Source organism: Chanos chanos, chromosome 9, assembly GCF_902362185.1.
Source record: "Chanos chanos chromosome 9, fChaCha1.1, whole genome shotgun sequence".
In the NCBI taxonomy this organism is placed as follows: Eukaryota; Metazoa; Chordata; class Actinopteri; order Gonorynchiformes; family Chanidae; genus Chanos; species Chanos chanos.
Genome location: NC_044503.1, coordinates 39,504,417 through 39,527,725, shown reverse-complemented (window position 1 = coordinate 39,527,725; position 23,309 = coordinate 39,504,417). Strand labels below are relative to the sequence as shown.

The window sequence follows — 23,309 nt, the reverse complement described above, 5'->3', positions numbered from 1 at the left end:
TCGAATGAGTTCTCTCAGTGAGTTAATGTGCAGCACACACAGACTGGATATTCTGTGCTACGGAGACTCCGGAGAACGCAGTTTCTTCCCTTGCAGAACACAATATTCCTGCAGAGAGCAGTTTTTATTGTTTTCTGTAGTCTTCAGTCACGACTAAAGTTGTGTCGTTTATGAACGTGTCTTTTCTGACCGTCGACGGTAGAAACACGACTGCCATGCCAATTTATTATTGTCTGTCTTGCTATTCTGACCGTGACACGAGCACAAAACACTAAAGCCTGAAGTGGCAGACTGTATTTATCAAAGCAACATGTCTTTGGTAGGAAGAGTTCATTGAATGTGTACGCCTCCAAATGGTGACGTGACACTTAATCTTCAGGAGTCCAATTCCAACGGAAAGCTGTTTCGAGTCCGAACGAATCGTTCGGAGGGACGTAACCTATCACTCACTCGCTGGAAGAAAATGGGGCATCTGCTCAGAGAACGAAAGTAACTCATTCACCGATCCAGATACTTACTCACTGAAGCAACTGAAGCAAAGGGAGCGGAACTAGAGTTACAGACAGACTGCACACAGCTGCAATCCATTGAAGTTGCATTATTTGATCGTTTAATCACCGACAGATGAACGCACGCGTAAAAAAATTCACTGTCGGGAAATGCAGTTTTGGTTGCATATTGTGTTATAAGCTACTAAAGTGTTTTTTTTTTTCACAAACCAAATGACGTTGTTTTCCCCTTTGGTAAGAACATTTAGATAACTCATAATTTATTACTGCACTTTGACCATTTTAGAATTACACTTGCTGTCGTCGTTGTTTTATTACAGCAACATGATCGAAATAAGTAAGCCTAACAGTTGAAAAGGTGAAGGGGAAATGTCACTTCGAGTTCTTTTTGGAGAAAACGGAAAGGGTGCCTCAAACTCGTTCTGGGCCGCTGAAAGTGTCACTCAGTGAATCTCAGAGAACAACCCGAAACGCGTGAACAACCACAAATCAGTTTCTGGGTCCAAATGGTGATTTTGACTCTTTTCAGAACGGTATAGGCGCACGTTGTCATCAAAGACGTTTTTTTCTCACTCGTAGAAGAGGTAGCCAACATCAGAAAAGTCAAGCTGGTCTTTTGTCCTGTCCAGTTATGAAGAAGCCCATGTCTGCTTGATGAGAAACCTGTTTTGTATTGCAATGTTTCTGTGAAGGCACCTTATTGTGGCAGCTAAAAATGTACTTACAGTGCATATGTAGGCTACCAAGTGCTATAATGTAAATGGATACAATTATACATTCACATAATGTTATTTTCTGAATAAAACCTGCAGATAATTTTAGATAAGAAGAACCTCACGAACCTGACATTTCACTCATTCATGATGCTGATTCCCAGGGGCTGTTTTGTCACCCAAAATTATATTTGTCTAATACCTCCTCCCCTCCCCCAATGCAAATACAAAATATTTTAAACAATTAAAGCTTGAACAGAACATTCCTCTGCAAATTAATCTCCAGATATTTTTTTTCTGTTCCTGCCCAAGGCGCACTCTGCATTTCTGAAACATGGCCATAAGGTGATATTGAAATTATGCTTCATAGTGTGCATGGATTTTGAACTCTGGTGTGTTTTTTCCTCTGTTAGAGTATTTGATTTTTGTCATATGATTTATCATTTATATATCACTAAATATACTCTAAAACCACTGTCTACAGGTGGTTTCTTAGAGGATTCGACAAAAATGTTTTGCAAAATTGAAACGGAAACACATTTTTCGCATTTAAGTCACATGACATGACACGAAGAGTCACATGACATTCAAAAACATGGCGTGTTCCGTGTGGTCGGATGAGGAGACTGAGATGTTTTCACAGTTTGTTCGAGATAAAGAAATCACTGCTATTTTATTGTCACCTTCCAATACACACTGTGGCAGCTATTGTGGTGGATGCAATCAAAATCACTGTGCCAAAACTGATAAGATCTTCCAGATCAGTGGCCGTGTTTAATTGGAATGACTGTTGTGAGTGGAGAAAACCTAGCTTGAATTGCATAACATCACTCAAAGGAAACACAGAGCACTGGCAACTGTGTTTTGTCGACTGTTTAAAAAAAAAAAAATCACTCCTATTTTGCGAAAAAAAAAACTGCAATGGAAACCTGACTAGTCTTACTAAAACAGCATTCTTTTACTTCAAGAACATTGCACAAGTAAACAACCCCTACCCCAAATCTGAATGATGAAAACACATTCTCGGTTTGTTGTTTCGTTTTGTTTTTCAGATTTCTTGTATCTTTTTATTTATTGTTCTGGTCTTTTTTTTTTTTTTGTTGTTTTTTGTTTTTTGTGCTTAGTTGTTGTTGGTACAGATCTGAAGAAGCTGAAAAAAAGTGTTTAAAACCATGAGTAAAACATTTGCAGATCAATATTTGTGGTATTAATAAGACAGACCAGTTTTTACATTTACATGTGTTACAATGACATTAATTCATTTGGCGGATATTTTTATCCAGAGCAACTTCCAGGAAAGGTAAAACACAAACCAAGCAAACACACGACAAGCACCTCTTGAATGGCGATGATTTAATGACGTGTTAGAGCAGTATTTTGGCACTCCTGACTCATAATGCAATGTTTTTCATGATTTTAATAACGGCAAGAGGGAGGAGTCGTCTCCAAAGGTTTGTAGGCATCTTTGACCTGGATTTTGGATCTCTTTACGGACACTTGTTAGAATCAACTGTGAGTGTTCAGCATAGCCATATTTATGATATATGCAGTTTAGTGAGATAATACAGACGGCAGTGTTTAAATTTCAAATTTCAAGATTTAGGAAATTCCTGTCCAATCTCTCTCTCTCTCTCTCTCTCTCTCTCTCTCTCTCTCTCTCTCTTCATTTCCTACAATTCAGTAAAGTTCACTGGGAATATCAAATACATATTATAATCCACAGAGAATAATTAAAGCAGTAATTCCATTGACAGTACAGAGGATTTCTTTGAACTCTGACTGGGTGGTCTGGCCTTGAGCCTTGCTGATCACTGGGTGATGGCAGAAGACTCCTCTATGGCAGACTGGGAAGAGTATATCTGCTCCATCCTCTTCTTCACAGCTGTGTACTGTATCTGCCACTCCTCTTTGGAAAGAGCAGAAGGACTGGACTCCAGGAATTTGTAAGCATCTTTGGACTGGACACTGAATATGCCATTGACTTTGTGACAGTTCTGGCCAAAGACTTTCCAAACCTGAAAGTTGAAATCGAATGGATTACGTTTGTTGGATGCAGCATCTTCTACCCTTGTTAATGGACACTAGTTAATTTTCACATTCTACCCTAATGACTACTTGTGTAGTTGGGTGTGTTAAATCAGTAGCAGGTAGCCCAGACATTGTGCAGGTACATGTAGCTGTATTAAAACCAGCTGAATTTTGTAGGCTGCATGCCATAATTTTGAATCTCATGCATTGTTCATTCCATTTTTCTTAATGTTGTAATTTAATATCATTTTCATCTCTGTGTTTGCCTCATTGCTATAATTTTAATAAATTAAAATGTGCCAGAAGTGACAGTTTCTTTTGTTGTTGTTTTTTGGTGTTTGTCTTGGTTAAAATGGACTCCTCAGCATTGGCAAAATGTTCTCTACATTGTAAAAAGAGCTGAGCATGACACGAGTGCCAATTCTGATGTGGTGAATTAATTGTTTTACCTGCTCAGCAACAGTTATGGAGTGCAAGAACTCAGTCTTAAATTCTGGTAGGACGTCAATCAGATCTTCTGCAACAAATGTCTTTTCCTGAAGGTATTTCAGGATCACATCAACTTTCTTCCAGAACTTTTGCAGCTGGACCAGGATTTCCTGGATTCTGCTCAGGCAACATTTGACGTCCTCAAGGTGATCTGTGGAAGGAACTGTGCCTGCATTTGAAGAAAAAGAAAACAAACATCTTAATCAGCTCAGTAAATATAGGAAATATTATTGAAGTTCATTTTTAATGAATAGACTGTGGAAGATCAAATCCTGTTGTATTGTATGTGAATGTTATATAAATTAATGAAAGTGCTGATCATTAAATCATTACAGGTCATTTACAGTTTTAGAAACAACTTAGAAGTACTCTCTTTGTTTGCAAATATATATATATTTGTGTGTGTGTGTGTGTGTGTGTGTGTGTATTTTTTTCTCTTTTCTTAATGAAATGAGTGCTGCAAGTGTGTAGTGTCAATCACTTCTCACCCAGCTCTACTTTTGCCATGGCCAGTTTCATCTGAATATCTGCCATATTAGCCTGGATGCGCCATGCTTCCTGTTTTAGTGTAGACTTTTCGGATGACAGCCTGTTGAGGTCATTCTCCAGAACCCTTATCTTTGCCATGTCTTTTTCATAGGCTTTTCTCTCTCGAATTGCACCGATGATGGCTCCAAAGAAGGGTACCACAGACATTAGAAAGGCAAGCCCTTTGTTCCGTGAGGCCGCACTTCTGACGACACTTTCTAGGTTGCTGTTTGTGTTGTCGTATTCATTTTGAACGGAACATTGTCTGTTGGCATTAAGGGTCAAATCATCCTGGCACTTCTTCAGATGTGCCTCAAGATCATTCATTTCTTTGGTTTGGTTTTTAATTTTCTGGTCTGTTTCAGTTTTTTTGGTGTCAATATCACTAGTGGTCTTAGCAACCGCTTTGTTGTGTTCATCATACCTAAAAGGAGAAATGTACAGAAGACAAAAATTACTGTATCAGTCTCATTCATTTGCTGCTGATATCCATTTCCTTTTTAAGTTATTTGACACAATTTCAAGACAGTCTTTTGGATAGTTACTAAACCATAGTTAGCCCGGCCGCTATGGAAAAAAAAGCTCCAAAATACTAGCAGTAATAATAGGCTGAAGTTTTTCAAAAATTTTCCAGAAATGTTCAGAAAGTGAGTTTTAAGTTTACTCTAACAGCTGTAATATTGTGTTATATCTTCAAATCAAAGAAAAAAAAAACCTTACTTTTTCACTAATTCGTCCACATCATCAATGATTTCTTTAATCCATTTCCTTGCCTTGTCCAGGTACTTGACTGCTATGTCAGACTTGTCCTTCTGCACTGCCACTTTGAGGATGGGGAAAAGTGACTGAACCAAGTTGTCACTGGTGCACACACACTGAATGGGAAAGGAAAAATTTAACCAAAGTCCTGTGTCACGGAACTGAATATAATCCCCGCTGCTAATTTATCCATAATACTTCTTCACCTTTGCCAAGCAGCATTTGTAATTGTTTTAACAAAAAATGACTAAATGACTAAGTTCTGACCAATGGAAACATTCAATATTTGCATGGAATCATGTGCATTCTGCTTTAAAAATGTTTCATTCAACAATATTCAAGAAGTTTCATGCTTTTATATACACATGGCCTATCACTCCTAGGGATTCTGTTCGCATCTCTGGTGGCAAACAGAAGGTTTCCATTAATATCTATGTAATAAATGCATGTCTTTAGTAAAACTGTAAAAATCTATGATCACAGTGAAAAGTAGGATCTGGAGAGAATTGTGTGTAAAGTATTCTTGGTCAAGTCTGTGTTACACCACATTTTTCACAAACAAAGACGATAGCCAACCAAAACAAAACGATAAGTAAATCAATTGAGAGTACAGTCATAGCATCAGTGACTCAAGTATGACATGCTTCATACATTTTTTTTATTGAACTATTTGTCTGAGACAAGGCTTGTTTTATGAAACTGATGATTGTAGCTGCAATATTTCACCTTCAGCAGGACGGCCTCTGAGGAGGCAAACAGGAGCTGAGTCTCCACTGCTCTGCTTCGGATAAGTCTTTCTAATTCAGGGAATTTGGCCAGACACAGATAGGACTGGTGGTACAGCAGGGACGTTTTTTTTGCCGCTGGCAACAGCTCTTGAATAAATGCTGGACTCCATGATGTACTGGAGGCCACGACCGCTGTGAAATAATACAATGCATTTCAAAACATCTTTCAGCTGAAATATCCTAACATGAGTACAGTGTGTGTACTTTGAATGTGTCATTGTATGGGTATAATGAGACACTGAAGGTATTGCACTTTGAATTTAATGCGTTTTGTTCTATATTACTTCTCCACATGGTTGTTATAAGCTTAGATCCCAAAGCACATGAAAACACCATGGGATGCATTCTTAACAAAGTGAAAAAAAAATATATATAATTTATATAATATATATAAATGTACCTGTTGCGTCACTCATGGTTTACTGAGCACTTCTCTAGGGATGTGGTAGATAACAAATGGCTATGGAGAGATTTAAATTGAAGCAGGTGAAATAAATGTAAAATAAATGACTAAGGGTGTGCTTAAAAAATTATTGATAGCGCTTCATTTGGACTGCTCTGATGAAAAAGAATTTTCATGGTGAATACGTTTCAGTGAAGGTTTACTGATTCGAATGCACAGTGCTTACTATTTATATAACATGTCCTGTGATTACAAGAATTTAATATTTCTGTAGTTTATATAGTTTCTTAGAAGAACTCAAAGATTAAGTCAGTACATTTACCTGAAACCTACAGGATAACAACACAAAATATCATGTTTTTGTTTGTTTGTTTGTTAGCAACATGCATATTGTGGAAAGTCACCTCAGGTGATAACAACATAGGTATTAATGTTTCCATTACATTGAAACTGGTATCACATGCACAATAATTACTGTTGGCTCCATGGTTCCAAGAAGTTATTTGTGTTACTAGAATCATTTACGTTTCTATTACTCTTTGATTGTAAACCATTCATCAGAATGAATTATTTAGAATATAACTATGACATGTTTACATACTAACACTGTACAAGGATATCCCAGTTTTGAACATGACACATGAACTTCTCAACCCTGCTTTTACAGTAACTATTTCACAAAAGCTGTGTGGAGATTGTAAGTGGAGATGAAACTTACTGGAGAGTCAGACTGGAGAGATAGATTCCTCTCAGGAATGTGTTGAGTAGACGTCTTCATTAGCTATTATAGCAGCTCTACCACACAAGCCACACCCCCAGCCATGGCCGTCCAATGACCATGGGACTTTGTAAAGAGGAGACAAAGAGATTTCTTGAGAGTGTGATTTGGTGAGAAAAAGAAACATAACAAAATGCAAGCACAAGAGAATTACATTACTCTATGAAATTAAATCACTCTAAATTATTATAGTTCAATGTTGTTCTCTTTTTTCCATCTTTTTTTCTGTCTTGCATTGGTTCTGGAGCTGCTTCTAAGGTCAGCTGTGCAATCAAACACTCACACACACACACACACACACACACACACATATATCTATATCTATATCTATATCTATATCTATATCTATATCTATATCTATTAGTGTACTGAGCTATTTTTTATTAATAAGTGGTACAATACATTAGCTAAAAACACCGTACACCTAAACACAATGCAGCTTTGGTAATGGGGCTGCAACATGACTGGGGGGGGGGGGGGGGGGGTAGGTGTCAGACATGAACTATAGTCAACAAGGAAACAGATCAGTGGTGAAAGAAGAGCATGATAAGGATGACGGTCAGGGTCCATTTAACTCCAGGAAGGATGAAGGAGTTCTACATTTCCCCTTTACCCCATGATCAGTACAGTTAAAGATATCTTTCTCAGAGAACGAAAGGGTGTTTTTTTTTGTTTGTTTGTTTTTTTTGTTTTTTTTTTAATGCTAGGGATTTAAAAAGAGGGGCATGTATGTTATTTAATCTGACTAACTGTCAAATACCTTTCATCAGTAGCGTGTTCTCCACACCTTCTGCTGATAAGAATTTTATTACGGGGCATTTTCAGCCAGTTTGGTTATATATTGACCTTATGATATATTAAAAGCAAAAAAGGTGTGTCCAGAGGGTTTTGGAGTGTCTGTTAACTGATTGTATAAGGCACTTTTAGTTCTACATTCTTGTAAATGGTATCTGTTAGTGTAGAGCAGGTCAGTCTGATAAGGCCATGTCTGACAGGACAAAGGTTCATGGTTGACACAGTACTATTGATATTGATGGCTCAAACAGCATTACTGATATCTTCTGTCTCTGACTTGGGGACAGTTGTAGATGAGTGGTCTACTTACTTTCTCTTTATGCAGTCAAGCTATGATTGTGATGATCATAATGGTACTAGGTAATGGACTAGATGTCTATGTGGCCTAGATCTTTCATGTGCATGTTTGTGTGTGTTGTTGCCAGTGTTGTATTAATGGGAGATAGGGCCCTATGGTAATGTGCATTCATGTGTATAAGTATGTGTAGAGGAAGTGATAAGCTTCCAAAACACAGTGACCAAACAGTTGACGACTGTCATATCCCCCCCTTCAGGGAGATGGAACTTACCTCCTGCCCAGAGGGGCTGATCTTTCCCCATTGCCAAGACCTCATCACTACCAGCCTTTCACCTTATGGAAAAGCTTTGCTCTTCTTTCTTGGATTAAACTGAGGCCACACTTTGCATTCAGATGGGTGATGTGACTCTGTTAAGGCTTTATTGGAATAATCTGGCAGATGGGTGATGTGGCTCTGTTAAGGCTTTACTGGAATAATCTGGCAGATGGGTGATGTGGCTCTGTTAAGGCTTTATTGGAATAATCTGGCAGATGGGTGGTGCGGCTCTGTTAAAGCTTTACTGGAATAATCTGGCAGATGGGTGATGTGACTCTGTTAAGCCTTTACTGGAATAATCTGGCAGATGGGGGATGTGGCTCTGTTAAGGCTTTACTGGAATAATCTGGCAGATGGGTGATGTGACTCTGTTAAGCCTTTACTGGAATAATCTGGCAGATGGGGGATGTGGCTCTGTTAAGGCTTTACTGGAATAATCTGGCAGATGGGTGATGTGACTCTGTTAGGCCTTTACTGGAATAATCTGGCAGATGGGGGATGTGGCTCTGTTAAAGCTTTACTGGAATAATCTGGCAGATGGGTGGTGTGGCTCTGTTGAGGCTTTATTGGAATAATCTGGCATATGGGTGGTGCGGCTCTGTTAAGCCTTTACTGGAATAATCTGGCAGATGGGTGATGATGGGTGATTTTTCTTACAACTGTATCCCAGCGTACTTTTATAACTGACTGGCCATTTGCATGTTTAGAGTGTAGTAGCGGAGCGGCATTTCCCCTCTCACCTTTACTGTGGTAGCTTCACAATAAACATCAGATGAGGACTGAGGGTTTTTGGATTCAGTGATGTCATTTTAATAACATGCTTGGTCTTGTTATGTCTCTCTTCTTCAGTTACTTAGCTTAGTCAGCATACACCACCATTAACTTATCTAAATCCACCGATGAAAGAATTCATCATTTGTCCACTGACACAACAGTCTGGTGTTTTGAAACCAGGAGAGTTCTCCATGTTCTGTGTCTGGTTGGCCTAGATGTTTTAAGGATCTGCGAGATCAGAGATCGATTAGGAACGCGAAGGTCAAATCAAGAGAATGTCATACAGAAAGTGAAAGTGAGAGCAAAGCATCATTTAATGAGGGCCATATGCAATGAGTTAATGGGGGACAAGTATTATCTAATCTGACTGATTATCAAGTACCTGTCATCAGAAATGTGGTCCCTGCACCTTCTGCCGATAAGAGTCAAATCACACGACATTCTCTGTTTGATTACACACAAACTACGTGGAATGTAAGAAATAACAAGAGTGGTCTCTGGAGTGTTTCTGAGTGTCCATTAACTCGCTGTATGAGGTACTTTTACTTTCACTTTCTTCTAAATGGTATCTGTTACTGTGGAGTGCGTCAGTCTGATAGGGCCATGTCTGACAGGACAAAGGTCCATGCATCAGTCAGCACTGCTGATATCTGCTGACTGTGGTTAGGAGTGAGTAAGAGCATCTCTGCTCTATTTACTCTCTCCTTACACGTTCAAGCTGTGGTGTTTTTTAATGGTGAAATAATTTTTCCCTCTTTTGCTCTACTTTAAAACGAAATAAATCTTCGCTGAAATAAACAAGGGCGGCATGGTGGCGCAGTGGGTAGCGCTGTTGCCTCTCAGCAAGAAGGTTTTCGGGTTCAGTTCCCGGCCGGGTGCTCAGGGTCCTTTCTGTGTGGAGTTTGCATGTTCTCCCCATGTCTGCGTGGGTTTCCTCCGGGAGCTCCGGTTTCCTCCCACAGTCCAAAGACATGCAGGTTAGGTGAATTGGAGACACTAAATTGCCCTTAGGTATGAATGTGTGTGTGAGTGTGTTTGTCTGTGTGTCTGCCCTGCGATGGACTGATGACCTGTCCAGGGTGTTTCCCCGCCTTTCGCCCTATGTGCGCTGGGATAGGCTCCAGCACCCCCCGCGACCCTAATCAGGATAAGCGGTTTAGATAATGAGATGATGAGTGAGTGAAATAAACAAGTAAACAGTAAATAGTAAATAAGTGAATACACAATAAATAGTAAATAAGTAATACACAACACTCAATTCATTTCACTGCAGTCATGCTGTAATATAAACACACACATTATAGTTCTTCCTTAGTAGAGTGTAGGGTGGGTCTTGCTACTCCTATATTTAAAGTGACTATATTTAAAGTGACAAACAATTAAAATGGGCATCATTCATATCTCAGATAACTATGTATCTAATACCAGTTAAAGAAAAGAACAAAGAGAAGTCTGCTGGTGTTCTCTGTCTGCTGATCATGCAGTGGGGATTTCCTCAAAAGCATCACACTTAAACACTGAGACTACCCAGTTTGTTTCAGTTTACCCTCCAGGACGTGAAACTCGGTGGTCTGAATGAAACCAATTTTAAATCCATAAAATCCGTTTTAAACCAATATTTTGTGTCAAATTACTGATTACTTTAGTAAGTATCCATGTAATAAACGGGGTAATGTACAGTGAGCTGGTCATTATAACAAAATGAACCGCTTCGTGTCGGGGTCCTGCATCACACTGTCGTGGTTTACTTTGCCATAATGACCGGCTGGCTGTACATTATCCCCTGCATATACACGTGTATTCATGTGTGTGTTAATCTCTCTGTGGTCTGTACCTGTTGTCAATCCACTGGCATGGACGGCCATAACAGTGAAACGATCTACAAGAACAGATACCATGTACAAGAATATGAAAGGGAAAGTAACTTAAACGATAGGTCAAAGGAGACTCAAAGACACTCTGGTGACCCCTTTTGTTATCTTTCAGCATTTCATATAGTTTATATATAACCAAACCTAGAATGTGCGGTCATAAAATTCTCATTAGCAGAGGGTGCAGAGAATACATTACTGATGACAGGTGTTTGAGAAACAGATAACAGAGGGTCATGGAGTGTGCTTTTTATAGATACTGAATGAAGAGCAAGCCAAGGACATTTATTAATCAAGCATTAATAAGATTGAAAAAAATAAGCGCTGAACTAAGCATGAAACTCACAAGCCTTTGAACCAGCCGAATGAGGTTTAAAGAGAAATGGAGCAGTGGGGTAACAGAATGGCAAACCTCATTTTATATAAATATAAATTTAAATTTGTGTCTTATTTTCTATTTCGTTTTCCCATGTTAACAGTGAAGCCAGACAGTTTTAAAAGTCAGACTTATACATGATCATGTTTCATGTCATAATCTACAATAGCAGTTCCCATATGTCGTGACTTGAGGCCTTTTGCCGTAAGTTGGAGTAACACAGTCAACATAAGGTGTTTGCTATAATACAGTGATCATAAACAGGTCATAAAATACAACTTCTTTCGCATTTCTTTATGAGCATAGTTATCAAACAGAATGCCTAACTGTCAATTTCTGTATCACACTTTATGATGCATCATGCATATTCTATTTACTGGGAAAACAACAACAAAATAAACTAAATAAACAAACAAACAAAAAACTCTCCCCATGTCCCACCACCCTGGAACTTCCACAGGCAAAACAGGCAGCTTAGGAACACTTAAGGTACCAGCAAGAAAGAACACTGAAGGAAGGAAATGTCACATTGTCCCTGACTCCCTGGTTTCCTCTGTACCTGATCCTTTGTGTTTCTCTGCCATCTTGTTCTTGTTCATTAAAATCCCACTTGCACATGCATCCAGCCTCCTCTGAACTCAGTCCACATCAAACGAAAATGCTCAGTCCACATCAAACGAAAAATATGTTCCCCCTCACACACACACACACACACACACACACACCAAAACAAAACAAAACAAAACAAAACAAACAAGCAAAAAATACTGCATGTGTATTCCAAAAAGCAAAGGAAAAAGAGAAAAAGTTTTGTTTGACAGTGATAATAGTGCTTAACATTGCATTTGTCTTGATTTTTTTTTTTTTTTAGACATGGCTGTAGACTGTATGGGCTGTGTGTTTATGACATGACTGTAAAGGATGGATTTTCTCAGAAGTTTAAGGCGTGGCTTTTGCGATAGTATTAATACTTCAGGGAGCAAAGCACTCGCAACACTCCTGAGAGAAGACAAACTCATCCTGCCAACTGGTAAGACTCAATCAAAACCTTCTATCTATCTATCTATCTATCTATCTATCTATCTATCTATCTATCTATCTATCTATCTATCTATCTATCTATCTATCTATCCATTTTTTATCACTATCTGTGGCCTAATGAACCAATGTAATCTGTCACATACTTTATTGCATTTGTCTCCTCTAGAGAATTTGTGATCTGTGGCATCTGTCAGGAAACTACCCTGCACTGCAATCATGGCTGACAGCCGGGGTAAAATTGCATTTCTTCACATTTTCCAAACATTCCTCCACACCAGTTCTGTGAAAAGTAATCTAGTTTTCTAGATTTAATTTTCTAAATTAAAAATTTCTAGTTTTTAGTGAACTTGGCCCTTTTTTTGTTGTTGTTGTTTTTTTTTTACCCCATTCTGAACAGAAGTGGTGCTTAGTGGCTCAGCCTGGAGTCCAGAGTTCATAAGGGAGCTGTTGCCAGCAGCAGAGAGGACTGCACTACTTTACCATGTGTCCTATCTGTGTCTGGCCGGCTTTCCCACCCTGGAGAGGCTGCTCCGGAGCAGGGCCCTGGAGACTCAGCTCCTCTTTGGCTCCTCAGAGGCTCTCCTGCTTAAGGTAACAACCCCACAGGCTTGTCAGGTCTCCACACAACTTTATACACAGTTCCCTGTGTGTGTGTGTGTGTGTGTGTGTGTGTGTGTGTGTGTGTGTGTGTGTGTGTGTGTGTGGACAGTTTAAGTATGGAAGTAAGTCTTTTCTATTTTTCTTGTTATAGAAAATTATTTCAATGTTGCCTCTCAAAACTAATAAATAAGCAATAGAGAGCAGTAATGTACCTATATATAAATTTGCCCCTTGATGAGGATTCTGGTAAAGATATAAGAAAACAAAATGTTTGAAAAGTAATCCAAGAAAATTTTCTGGCTGTTTCGCCATATTTTGCATTACGTCTGATGACACAATATTTAAGCTAAGGTCCTTTTTTTCTTTTCCACATTCATACAGTGTGTTGGTACCAGTGACAACCTGGTGAACTCCCTGTTCCCTATGCTGAAAGTAGCAGTGGAAAAGAACAAGCCCACACTCGCTGTGAAGTACCTGGAGAAGGCAAAAGCTTGGATTACCAAGATCATCACTGAAGTTGAACAGATTGTGGAGAAGTAAGACTTTTTGTTTCTTCTCTACACAGAATATGAACACCGCATATGTCCATGCTCAAGAGAAGAAAATAAACCAGCTGCATTTTTATTACTGCTAGTTGAAGATAAAACTTCTCCTTTCTTATTTAGATATAATTCACACAACAAAGATGTTGCCACAACCACCAGTGATGTTATCACAGAGAAGACTGAAACTGATAGAAAAATTCAAGCTCAAACCCAGGAAGCAGAATTAGCTGAGAACACTTTGCAAAGGTTGAGGAGTGACCTGCAGCAGGTTACTGCAGACTTGATAGCGAAAGAACAAGAAATAAACGACAAAAACAGTGAGCTTGAGCAGCTTGTCAGAGACATTTCTAAAAGGAGCACTGGGCTTGGCATCCTGAGTGCTATCGTGCCTTTTCTTGGAGCCATAATCTCCTCCGCCATCCAGGCAGCGAAAAGTCCTGGGGATAAAGCCAAAATCCAGGCTCTGCAGAACAAGATCAATTTACTCGTTTCAGACAAAACTGCACTTAAACAGAGGGAGTACACCTTACAGAATGAGGTGTTCAGCTGGCAGATGAAAGAAGCAAAAGCCAAAATGGAGTTGGGTAAGAATCAGTTTGGCCTGCTCTCAAACATCTCAGAGTCAAATTTTATCAACTAGTTGGTGAAACATAGAATAGAATAGAATAGAATAGAACAGAATAGAATAGAATAGAATAGAATCTCCATAATCACGCACACACACACTGTGAGGGAGCAGTGAATTTAACCTCTGTGTTTAACCTATCCTTGCACACTGTTAGTGAGCACACACACACACACGCACACACACACACACACACACACACACACACACACACACACACACACACACCAGGCACAGGAGCAGTGTGGGGGTTGGGTGCCTTGTCCCACATTGTCATAACACACCATGCAAACTGTCGCATATTTCATGATTATAACAGCAATTTGAAGCATTTTTGACTGAAATCGATCCTCTGCAAAGCAAGCAATGGAAATACGTTTAAATTCAATTGTTACTGGAACTAAAGCAGTAGAGTTTAATTCAATCAGTAGCGCCTTTCACCTTGGACCCAGAGATCAGGATTCAAATCCCACCCCATTCTGGACAAAAACAGGTTATCCTTTGGACTTTGTGGTGGCTCAGTGATTAGTAGTGTTGCTTCATTGCAAGAAGGCCCTGGGTCCAAAACCCGGTCGTATCAGGTCCTTTTTGTGTGGAGTTTGCACGTTCTTCTCATGTTCGCGCAGGTTTCCTCTGGGTGCTTCAGTCTCCTCTAACCACAAAGACATGCAAGGATTAGTACTCCTGTCAGTGACACTGACCAAGGCAATGGCAAAAAGACCTGGAGCTGGTCCCCTAGTGCCTGCCCACTGCTCCTAGCTCATAGTGGGTGTGTGTGCTCACTGGTGTAAGGATGGGTTAAATGCAGAGGCTCCATTTCACTGCTCACTGCTCAGTGTGTGTGTGACAAATAAAGTATCTCTAAAAAAAAAAAAAAAAGAAAGATTGCTTTGCCCATATTTAGGCGAAGTCACGGGATGAAAAGATAAGGTTTTAAGGAATTACTGTGATGTACTCACTCTGATGTCTTGCATTCAAGTAGAAAACAATAGAACTAAAATCTTCAATCCTTACTCAGATTCATATAATTTTTTTTCCTAAAAAACTGAACATAATTATTTTTAAAAAAAGAAATAGATTTTTCACTCTTCTCTTTTCAGGTTCAATTCCATCCCCAGAGCATCTTGATGAGGTTCAGATTTGTCTCTCCAGAATTCAGCAGATTCTGGTTCAACTACAAAAATTCTGGGAGAAAATTGGTTCAATGCTGGATTACCTGAAGGACAAAACCTTTGTTGGGGAAGACATGATTGATGACCTAGATGTCTTAAAAGATGTATTTTTGGAATCAATCACCACAGCTGGAGAGGTAAAGTGGCAAAGTGTGACAGAGTATTCCTGACTGATATGACAGACATTAGTCAGTAAATTATAGTGGATGCTCTAACATCACCATCATCATCATCATCATCATCATCATATAGCACTTTAATACAATGACATAGATCAAAGTGCTTTACAAGGTAAAAAAAAGGTAAAGAAAACAATAATACAGTTAAAACTTTACTTATTCAAACAGGGAGAACTTAGAACAAAATGCAATAATGAATTAAATTAGAACTGAATAATAAAATAAAATAAGAACTGAAGAGATGGAATAAGAAAGAATAAACTCAAAATGACAGAAAACTATCTACAGATGGCTAAAAGCTGAGTTGAAAAGTCATGATTTTAGCTGCTCTGTAAATGTACATGCGCGTTGACAGTCTGATAAAAAAGCAGCAGTGAGTTCCTCAGTTCTGCAGCTAAAAACAAAAAAAACTGAATGAGTTAACTGGGTATTAGCTACTGTGTCTCCTTTGATTGGCTGAAGAAGCTTAAAACATGGAGCAAAGCAGCCACATAGCACAGTAACACAATAGGATACTGTGTTCAGGGTACAGCAGGGTTGTTCTGACAGTCACACGCATTTTTTAATATCAACATGACTTTACATTTAAAGACAAACAAACCAAAGTCAAAACTAAAACAAAACAACTAAAACTCAATGGCTTGCATCAATCTAAATTACAGGTTTGGACAAAATTCGGTGCCGTATGTGCGAAAGCCAATGGCATATTCAGCGTCCAGGCCAAAGATGCCTACAGGTTCCTGGAGATCAATCCTTCCTCTCTCTCTAAAGAGGAGTGGCAGAGTCAGTATGATGCTGTGAGGGAGAAGCTGGAGTTGATAAATCCCTCCCCACCTGCCATTGAGGGGACTGGCACTGAGGAGCCTCCTGTTTCAGCCATCACCCAGTAAACCTCTTTAGACCAGTTCATCAGTTCATCAGTTCATCGCTTTGATCAGTTGTGCTTTTCAGTGACAAAACCATCAGTGTTTGAGTAACAGTTATGTATTGATCAACAACTTCTCCACCAACTGATGATAATGCAAAGCAGAGGCAAATGAAAAAGTGAATAAAAGTTTTGTGTCTCTTATTTGGCGTTTGGATTGTTGACCTGTTATTTTAAAAGAAAATTAAAAATGCAATGAAAGGTATAACTCTCCAACAGATACAACAGATGTAAAAAGCAAAAACTATTTTTAACCTGACATTTCTTTTGAACTTTCTCCACACCAACAGTGAGGGCCGTCCCGTTTCTCTCTCTGTTAAATAACTGTTAAATATTGCTACATCAAACGTGTTTTGACCAGTTAATCAGTTAATCAGTTAATCGCTTTGATCAGTTGTGCTTTTCAAATGTGCTTTGACTTTGAGTTGATGATGGGTTGTGTTCTGCAATCACATGTTGATCTTGGAGGAAAAAAAAATCACTATCATCTTCCTGTCAAACCCAGTTCAGCTGTAGAAATGATAAGAAAAAAAGGGTGGCTCCCAGCCAATGAGAGAGAGGGAGAGAGAGAGAGAGAGAGAGAGAGAGAGAGAGAGAGATTTTGAAACAGACAGGAAATGAAGCTGGTGTTTTTGTTATTATCCAGTTAATTCATTTTTGCCCTTACATACCTTCACTGGTCAGGCAGTTGGATCTATGATGTGAATCCCTCTTAAACTGGCCAGTGAGTGCACTTTGCAGTGCTTTGGTTTCCTCTAGTGGTTATAATGCACACTCTCGTCTTAATATCACAATTTTCTTACAAGTCTTTTTATTGTAGCTTTTTGGGATGTTCTAGAAGATGATTTGACTCTGACAGATGGTGATGTTTTCCTACAGTGTGTGCATTTTTAACAGTATAAAATGACACTTCCAGTGGAATCTCTGTGGTTTATATCACAAAAAATAAGTAGCCACATACATTCACATGAAGAACTGCACCTGGGTAGTTCTCTCTGTTGAGTTTCAATATGGAATCATTTTTGGGATGATACACCACAAAAGTGACCAGTGGTGCTAATGGGATTTCACCCAAGTGGGATTCAACCCCTGTTATGCTCTGTAGTGACTTCTACTAGCCAACATTCACATCCTCAATACAAAAATATTTTTGTTTTTTATCTCCCTTTTTTCTTTGTTTTGTTTGTTTTCTCATTTTCTCATTTCCTTATTTTTCTTTCTTTCTTTCTTTCTTTCTTTCTTTCTTTTCACTGACTGAATTATGCATGCTGAATTTAAACATGAACGAGGGCCTAACGACAGTCACAAGAGTAAGCCTTGGTAACCATAGGCGCTTTCGCACCGGAGGAACTTTTCATAGTTCTTAGAACTGTTGGAGAAAGTACCCCCTTTTTGGCGTGTTCGCACCGCAGGAACTTAGAACGATTTTAGTTCTAAGAACGCCGTTTTGAGGGGCTTTTTTCGCCCCTACTCCAGGGTAGGTACTTTTGCAGCACAATAGGAACCTTGTGACGTAGGTGTACAGCCATTGGTCCAGACGCAGGTATACGATGATTGCAACCGCCATTTTTAAAGATCCGTGCAAAATATAAAGTCTTAGAACGTATTTAATTTAGCTTTTGATATTCATGTCTCAAAATGTCTGGAATTGTAGGAGGGGGGACATAGTTTTTATGTTTTATTTAACCGGTATTTTATATCCCCCAACAATGACCATTTTGCAACGTCCAATGTATATTTGTACATTGAAGAGGTAGCGTACACTCCGCTTCGGTAGGTGCTTGTGTGTCCGCTTGTGTGGCTGTGATCCGCATTTTAACCTAAAATAAGAATGTGTTTATCCAGCTTACGATTTTACTGTTGCGGCGGGGAAAAAGGGGGGAAAAAAACACGATGCCGCAAGCAAGGATCAGGCACAAGCGCTATGCTAGCACCCGAAAAGTACTATGCCCATCAAGTCATTCACTGCTACTGCGGTGGTAAATGTATAAATGCATTGGGAAATTATTTTCTCCATTGGACTGGGTCTATCGCCATACAGTTTTATTTTCGTTAATGAGAAGGCAGTTATAGGTTATCTAATGTGCAATCAATATTTCTGTCACTCAAATTCAATAAAACTCATTGCGTATACTGTAGACTAGTTTGTCAATTTCTTTTGCCGCAGTAATGGTTCTTTTTTTCCTTTTGGAGGTATTTAAAAGGTCTTAAAGTCATTAAATTTGTACTTCAAAATGTGCAGCTATCCTGGTTAGTCATAAACAACAGCTCTTAGCTGCTATACCGTCGGCCGGCTTACGTCACTTCAGCGTTCCTACTGGCGGTGCGAAAGCAAACAGAAAAAAGGCCCTAGAACGAATGTAGTTCTAGGGGAAGCTCCACAGGAGGTAGTTCCTATCGAATTAGACCCTAGAACTGTTCGGTGCGAAAGCGCGTCATCATGACTGGTATGGAGTGGTACTGCAGGTAGAGCATGTGGCCAGCAGATGGCGACATAAAATGACATCCTAGCACTTTAATCACAACTGACATTCACTCTATCATCAGGAAAGCTTCTCAGTTAAAGTCCACCCTATTTTGCTTGCTGAAAAATTCATCTTGAGGAGGAAGTGTAAGTGATAGCAAGTAAAATGAGTCACTGACAAACAGAGCAGAACTCCTGAGATCATCTAAACTACACTGCTTATATTAGAAGCTTGGAGGATTTGGTTGGAGAGTCAAATTACGACACAGTTTACATGCCCTCTCAAACATTAAGACAAAAGCGTACAAGTTTTTCTTAGTCTGATGCTTGTGATGTTGGACATTGCCCAAGAGGCACTGAATCTTGATGTGTGTGAGCAAATATCAGTAACCATGACAACAGCAAACAAGAAGGGAGAGGTCCAATTCATCTTTTCTCATTAAGAAACATAGAAAGGTATGGAAGCCTCAGGTAACTGTAGGTGTAGCTTGAATTGTTTCCCCACTTGTAAGTCGGAAAAAAGCGTCTGCTAAATAAATGTAATGTAAAGTAATTTACCATTTATATTTAATTTGCAGCTTAGATTTATATTTATATTCATATTTCATTTGCAATTTGACATTTATTTTGAAAGACTGAGCAGTTACAACTTCATGTCTTACACTGTATAGAAAGAGGGGGAGATTTTAAAGACTTAAACATCAGCAAATGGAACATGAAAATGAGCGAAATTTTTAATCAATTAATTCCTCTCCTCTTTGGAGGCATGTGATGGGACAGAAGGAAAAAAACCCCCAGAAAATATGATAGTAGTCTAAGGGATTACTTAAGAGATGGACCAACTAAGAAGTCACTCAAAAATTCTACGAGAAAACAAAGATGAAAGGAAGCTTGTATTTAAACGAATCAAAAACTCCATCAAAATAGTTTGCAATTCTGAACACTCAGGTAAAGCTTAGTTAAAACTGATTTCCTAATAGATAAAAGTAAAAAGTAATTTCCTAATAGATAAACATGCTCATACAGGAAACAGTATGAAAGACAACTGTAACAACTACAGATTTTACTCTCAATACAAACATCTCTCTTTTCATAATTAAAAATGAAAATGTGCACTTCAGCTGACTCTGTCAAAAATTCAAGGTCACTGCAAATATCTTCTTAGCTTCATTTATATTGGACAGGCTCGTTGATTCCTTTTTGTCTGCTGAGGTTCTGTAGCTTGCAGTCTTCTAGGGTATCCAATGAGTTGCTATGTAATAACGGACAACACAGAGAGGATAAAAACAAAGAAACAAAACAATCATGCAGGAAATACAGATAATGCTCACTGATTGATTTAATATGAGAAATTTAATATGGGAAAAATAATCAATGAGCAGTTATGAGCTCACTGCCCATGGACCATAAGCAGGAAAAATGTGTAAAACAGATTTATGTTTAAAACCACATTTGGGTCAGTAGAGATTGATATGCATTCACATGTGATTTCCAGTATAAAGACAGGGCAGGTGTGCACTGGTTTGCATGGATGTTACCTTTACCTCAGATATAGGCGTCCTCCTCTTCCTCAGTAAATCCAGCTTGGGCAGCATCTTTAATGGCCTTGGTTTCTTCAGGTGCTGCAGCTGGTAGAACGGCCAGCAATTCCCCTTCAATCTTCCCCATTCTTGCATTAGTGCTTCTCTCAAAGGACTCTTTGTTCTTGATGACCAGGTGTAGAATACCTCTCTGAGCCTCATCACACCCATTCCGTAGCTGGTGATGCTCTTGTTCAAACTCTGGCTTACTCTTATCCATGGCCATGAGTTTGCCCAGACTACTGACTCTGTCCATCAGGTACTTGTTGGACACTTCAGTGTAGGTCTCTGAGATCATGTGCACGAGACTGGCAATGTTGGATGCCTGGAAGGCCTGGTTGTACAGCAGGTCTTTTGAGAACAGTTTGGCATTGTAAGACAGTGTCTGTGCCTTATCAGCTGCAGTGACAAAATTCTTGAGAGTTTTGCTCAGGCTGACCTTCACAATGTTGGACACCATCTGAAAGAAACGTACCATCTTCTCCCACTGCACCTTCACTTTACCCATGGCATCCATACCTTTGACCAGCATTTTTATGGTGGTGTTGAAGTCAATCTCCTTGACTTCACAGTTTCTCATGGTGACCAAAATGTCAGTCAGCTCCTTCTGATTCTTCTCCATGTTCTCCACACATTTCTCATACATCTCTCTTGTCTTGTCCAGTTGTGTTCTTGTCTGCTCAATACGGAAGCGAGCATTCTCTGAGGCCCTTTCTCCTGCAGACATTTTACCAGACCCCTCACTCTTATTCTCCTGTTCATACATCATTGGTGGTTTTGGTGTCATAGACGGAGACTTTGTGGCACTCTTGCTTTTGCTGTCAAAGGCACGGGCTGATTTAATGAGCTCTTTCCAACTACAGATGATGTCCTGTGTTTCTTCTTTGCTACACTTGCCTTCAGGTGCATACTTTGCAAGCTGCTGACAGATGTTGATTCCAGATTCACATAAGTGCAGAGCTTTTAGTTTTGGGTCACAGTCTGGGGATTTTTCTAAGTTGCTTTGAAGCCTTTTAAACTGCTTTGCTGTAAAATCTGTGTTTGAGCACTTCTTCTTCTGGTCATACAATTTTTTCCACTTGATATCTTCCCCTTTGATGAATTTCCCAAGAGTTTCTGTTGCCCGAAGAATTTCTCCAGACTTGCTCATGATGTTTATTTTATCAACTTCATCTGCTGCACCATCGTCACCTCCTGTGAATTCACACGCATTCTTCAGTGCTCCTGATGCTAGACGCATTCGTGAAATGGGGTTGATAACAGTGGCTGTTAGTCCGCTTACTAGACTTGTCATACTTTCTGATAGTCCTTCAGCTAAATTCATGCCAATCATGTCCCATCCATTAGGAAGTGAATCCATTGCTTTGCTGTAGTTCTCATGCGCATCTTCCAATTCCTTCTCCATTCTCTTCATTGCTTTCGTAGATCTTTCATTGGCTATTTTTGCTGTTTCCTCCCTCATCTTGGCCTCTTCCAGTTTCTTTTTCATTTCATTCAGCTCCTCTCCATAAAAATGTTCTGCATTCACACACGCCTCCAGGAGTTCTTGGATGATATTTATGACGTCAGTAAACTTTTTTTCTGCTCCTTCGGCCAACTCCACACAGTCATCTGCAATAGCCTGAATGTTCTGCAGCTGGTCGGGTAGAAAGGCCTGGACAACCTCATCATCACCATGAAACAGGGTCTTCACTGCAGCCTTCATGTAGTCTGGTACAGTGGAAGTGTGAAGGCGGATCTGATCCATACTCTTATGAGCTTCATTAAAAGCCCACCAGCCAGAGTTACACACTTGCATGAGGCAGGCACGGAATGACTCTGGGTATTTGATGTACTTGTAGCCATCTTTTGGTGCATTTTTGTTGATAGAAAAATCAGTCTTAGACGAAATGTAGACCAGTTCTCCCATTATAGCTACGGAGAGTGGTGCTGGTGTCAGGTACTCCTCCCAGTTGGCATAAGGTTTCATTATGAGCTGGGTGGACTCTCTCATGTCCTTTGCTGTGGTGATACCCTGAGTCTTCTTCACAAGTTCAGAAGCCATTGTTTTGTTGTGTCTACAATGCAAACAAAGGGATTTGCTCACTCGGAATTGCTCACTCTGTGTTTTAAAACAGCAACTACAGTTCCTTTTGCCTTCCAGCAAAAAGTTTCCTTTCTTATGCGAGTTAAAGATTTGATGTGAAGTTTATGCATTCATTTGCATTAAATAGTTGGATGGAAACCCAGCTACTGTTGTGACAGCATTATATTGTGTGTTTGTTGTGACAGGGCATGGCTTTTACGCTACTTCTGGTTAAAGTGTGCTTGATGAATAAAAATGCAGCAGTATTTTGTGGGTTACTACATATTCCGTTTCAGTGCAAACAAAGAACGGAAGACAGGACTGGCTTGTTGAGTACGCGACAGTCAGACACAGTACGGGGTGTCTGACCTGCTATTCAGTGCAGCAGTGGGTTATGAAGAATGTGTAGGCAAGTGATGGACCGTGAGTGAAAGTCGCGCCAGCTCACTTTTACCCATCCAAACATAAATTTCTAGCTATGCCACCGGCAGGCCCCAGAACCTAACCTTATGAAAGGTTAAAAATACGGGAGATTCAAGGGAAAATATGAAAACGGGAGCACTGCGGGAGAGAAGAAGGCTAAGATACAGGAGAAACCTGGAAAAAACAGGAGGGTTGACAGGTCTGGCGCTTTCCCCTTACTACAGCATCCATGGCTGGGAAAGGCACTTAACCCCCAACTGCGCAC

General features: G+C 39.6%; 3 protein-coding genes across 3 annotated transcripts; 1 reads left to right on the top strand and 2 right to left on the bottom strand.

The window, feature by feature from the left end:
• Nucleotides 1–3,030: 3,030 nt before the first annotated feature.
• Nucleotides 3,031–8,390, bottom strand: LOC115821779 (uncharacterized). Its single transcript, XM_030785571.1, has 6 exons — nt 8,360–8,390; nt 5,753–5,946; nt 4,988–5,142; nt 4,228–4,691; nt 3,700–3,908; nt 3,031–3,237 (listed from the first exon to the last, which is right to left on the bottom strand). Exons 1-6 carry the CDS (start codon nt 8,388–8,390, stop codon nt 3,031–3,033), a joined length of 1,260 nt encoding a protein of 419 aa, XP_030641431.1.
• Nucleotides 8,391–12,682: 4,292 nt separating this feature from the next.
• Nucleotides 12,683–16,477, top strand: LOC115821778 (uncharacterized). Its single transcript, XM_030785570.1, has 6 exons — nt 12,683–12,698; nt 12,864–13,057; nt 13,448–13,602; nt 13,732–14,195; nt 15,337–15,545; nt 16,250–16,477. Exons 1-6 carry the CDS (start codon nt 12,683–12,685, stop codon nt 16,475–16,477), a joined length of 1,266 nt encoding a protein of 421 aa, XP_030641430.1.
• A 4,044-nt stretch (nt 16,478–20,521) lies between these two features.
• LOC115821777 (uncharacterized) lies at nt 20,522–22,600 on the bottom strand. Its single transcript, XM_030785569.1, has one exon. It carries the CDS (start codon nt 22,598–22,600, stop codon nt 20,522–20,524), a length of 2,079 nt encoding a protein of 692 aa, XP_030641429.1.
• Nucleotides 22,601–23,309: the final 709 nt, after the last annotated feature.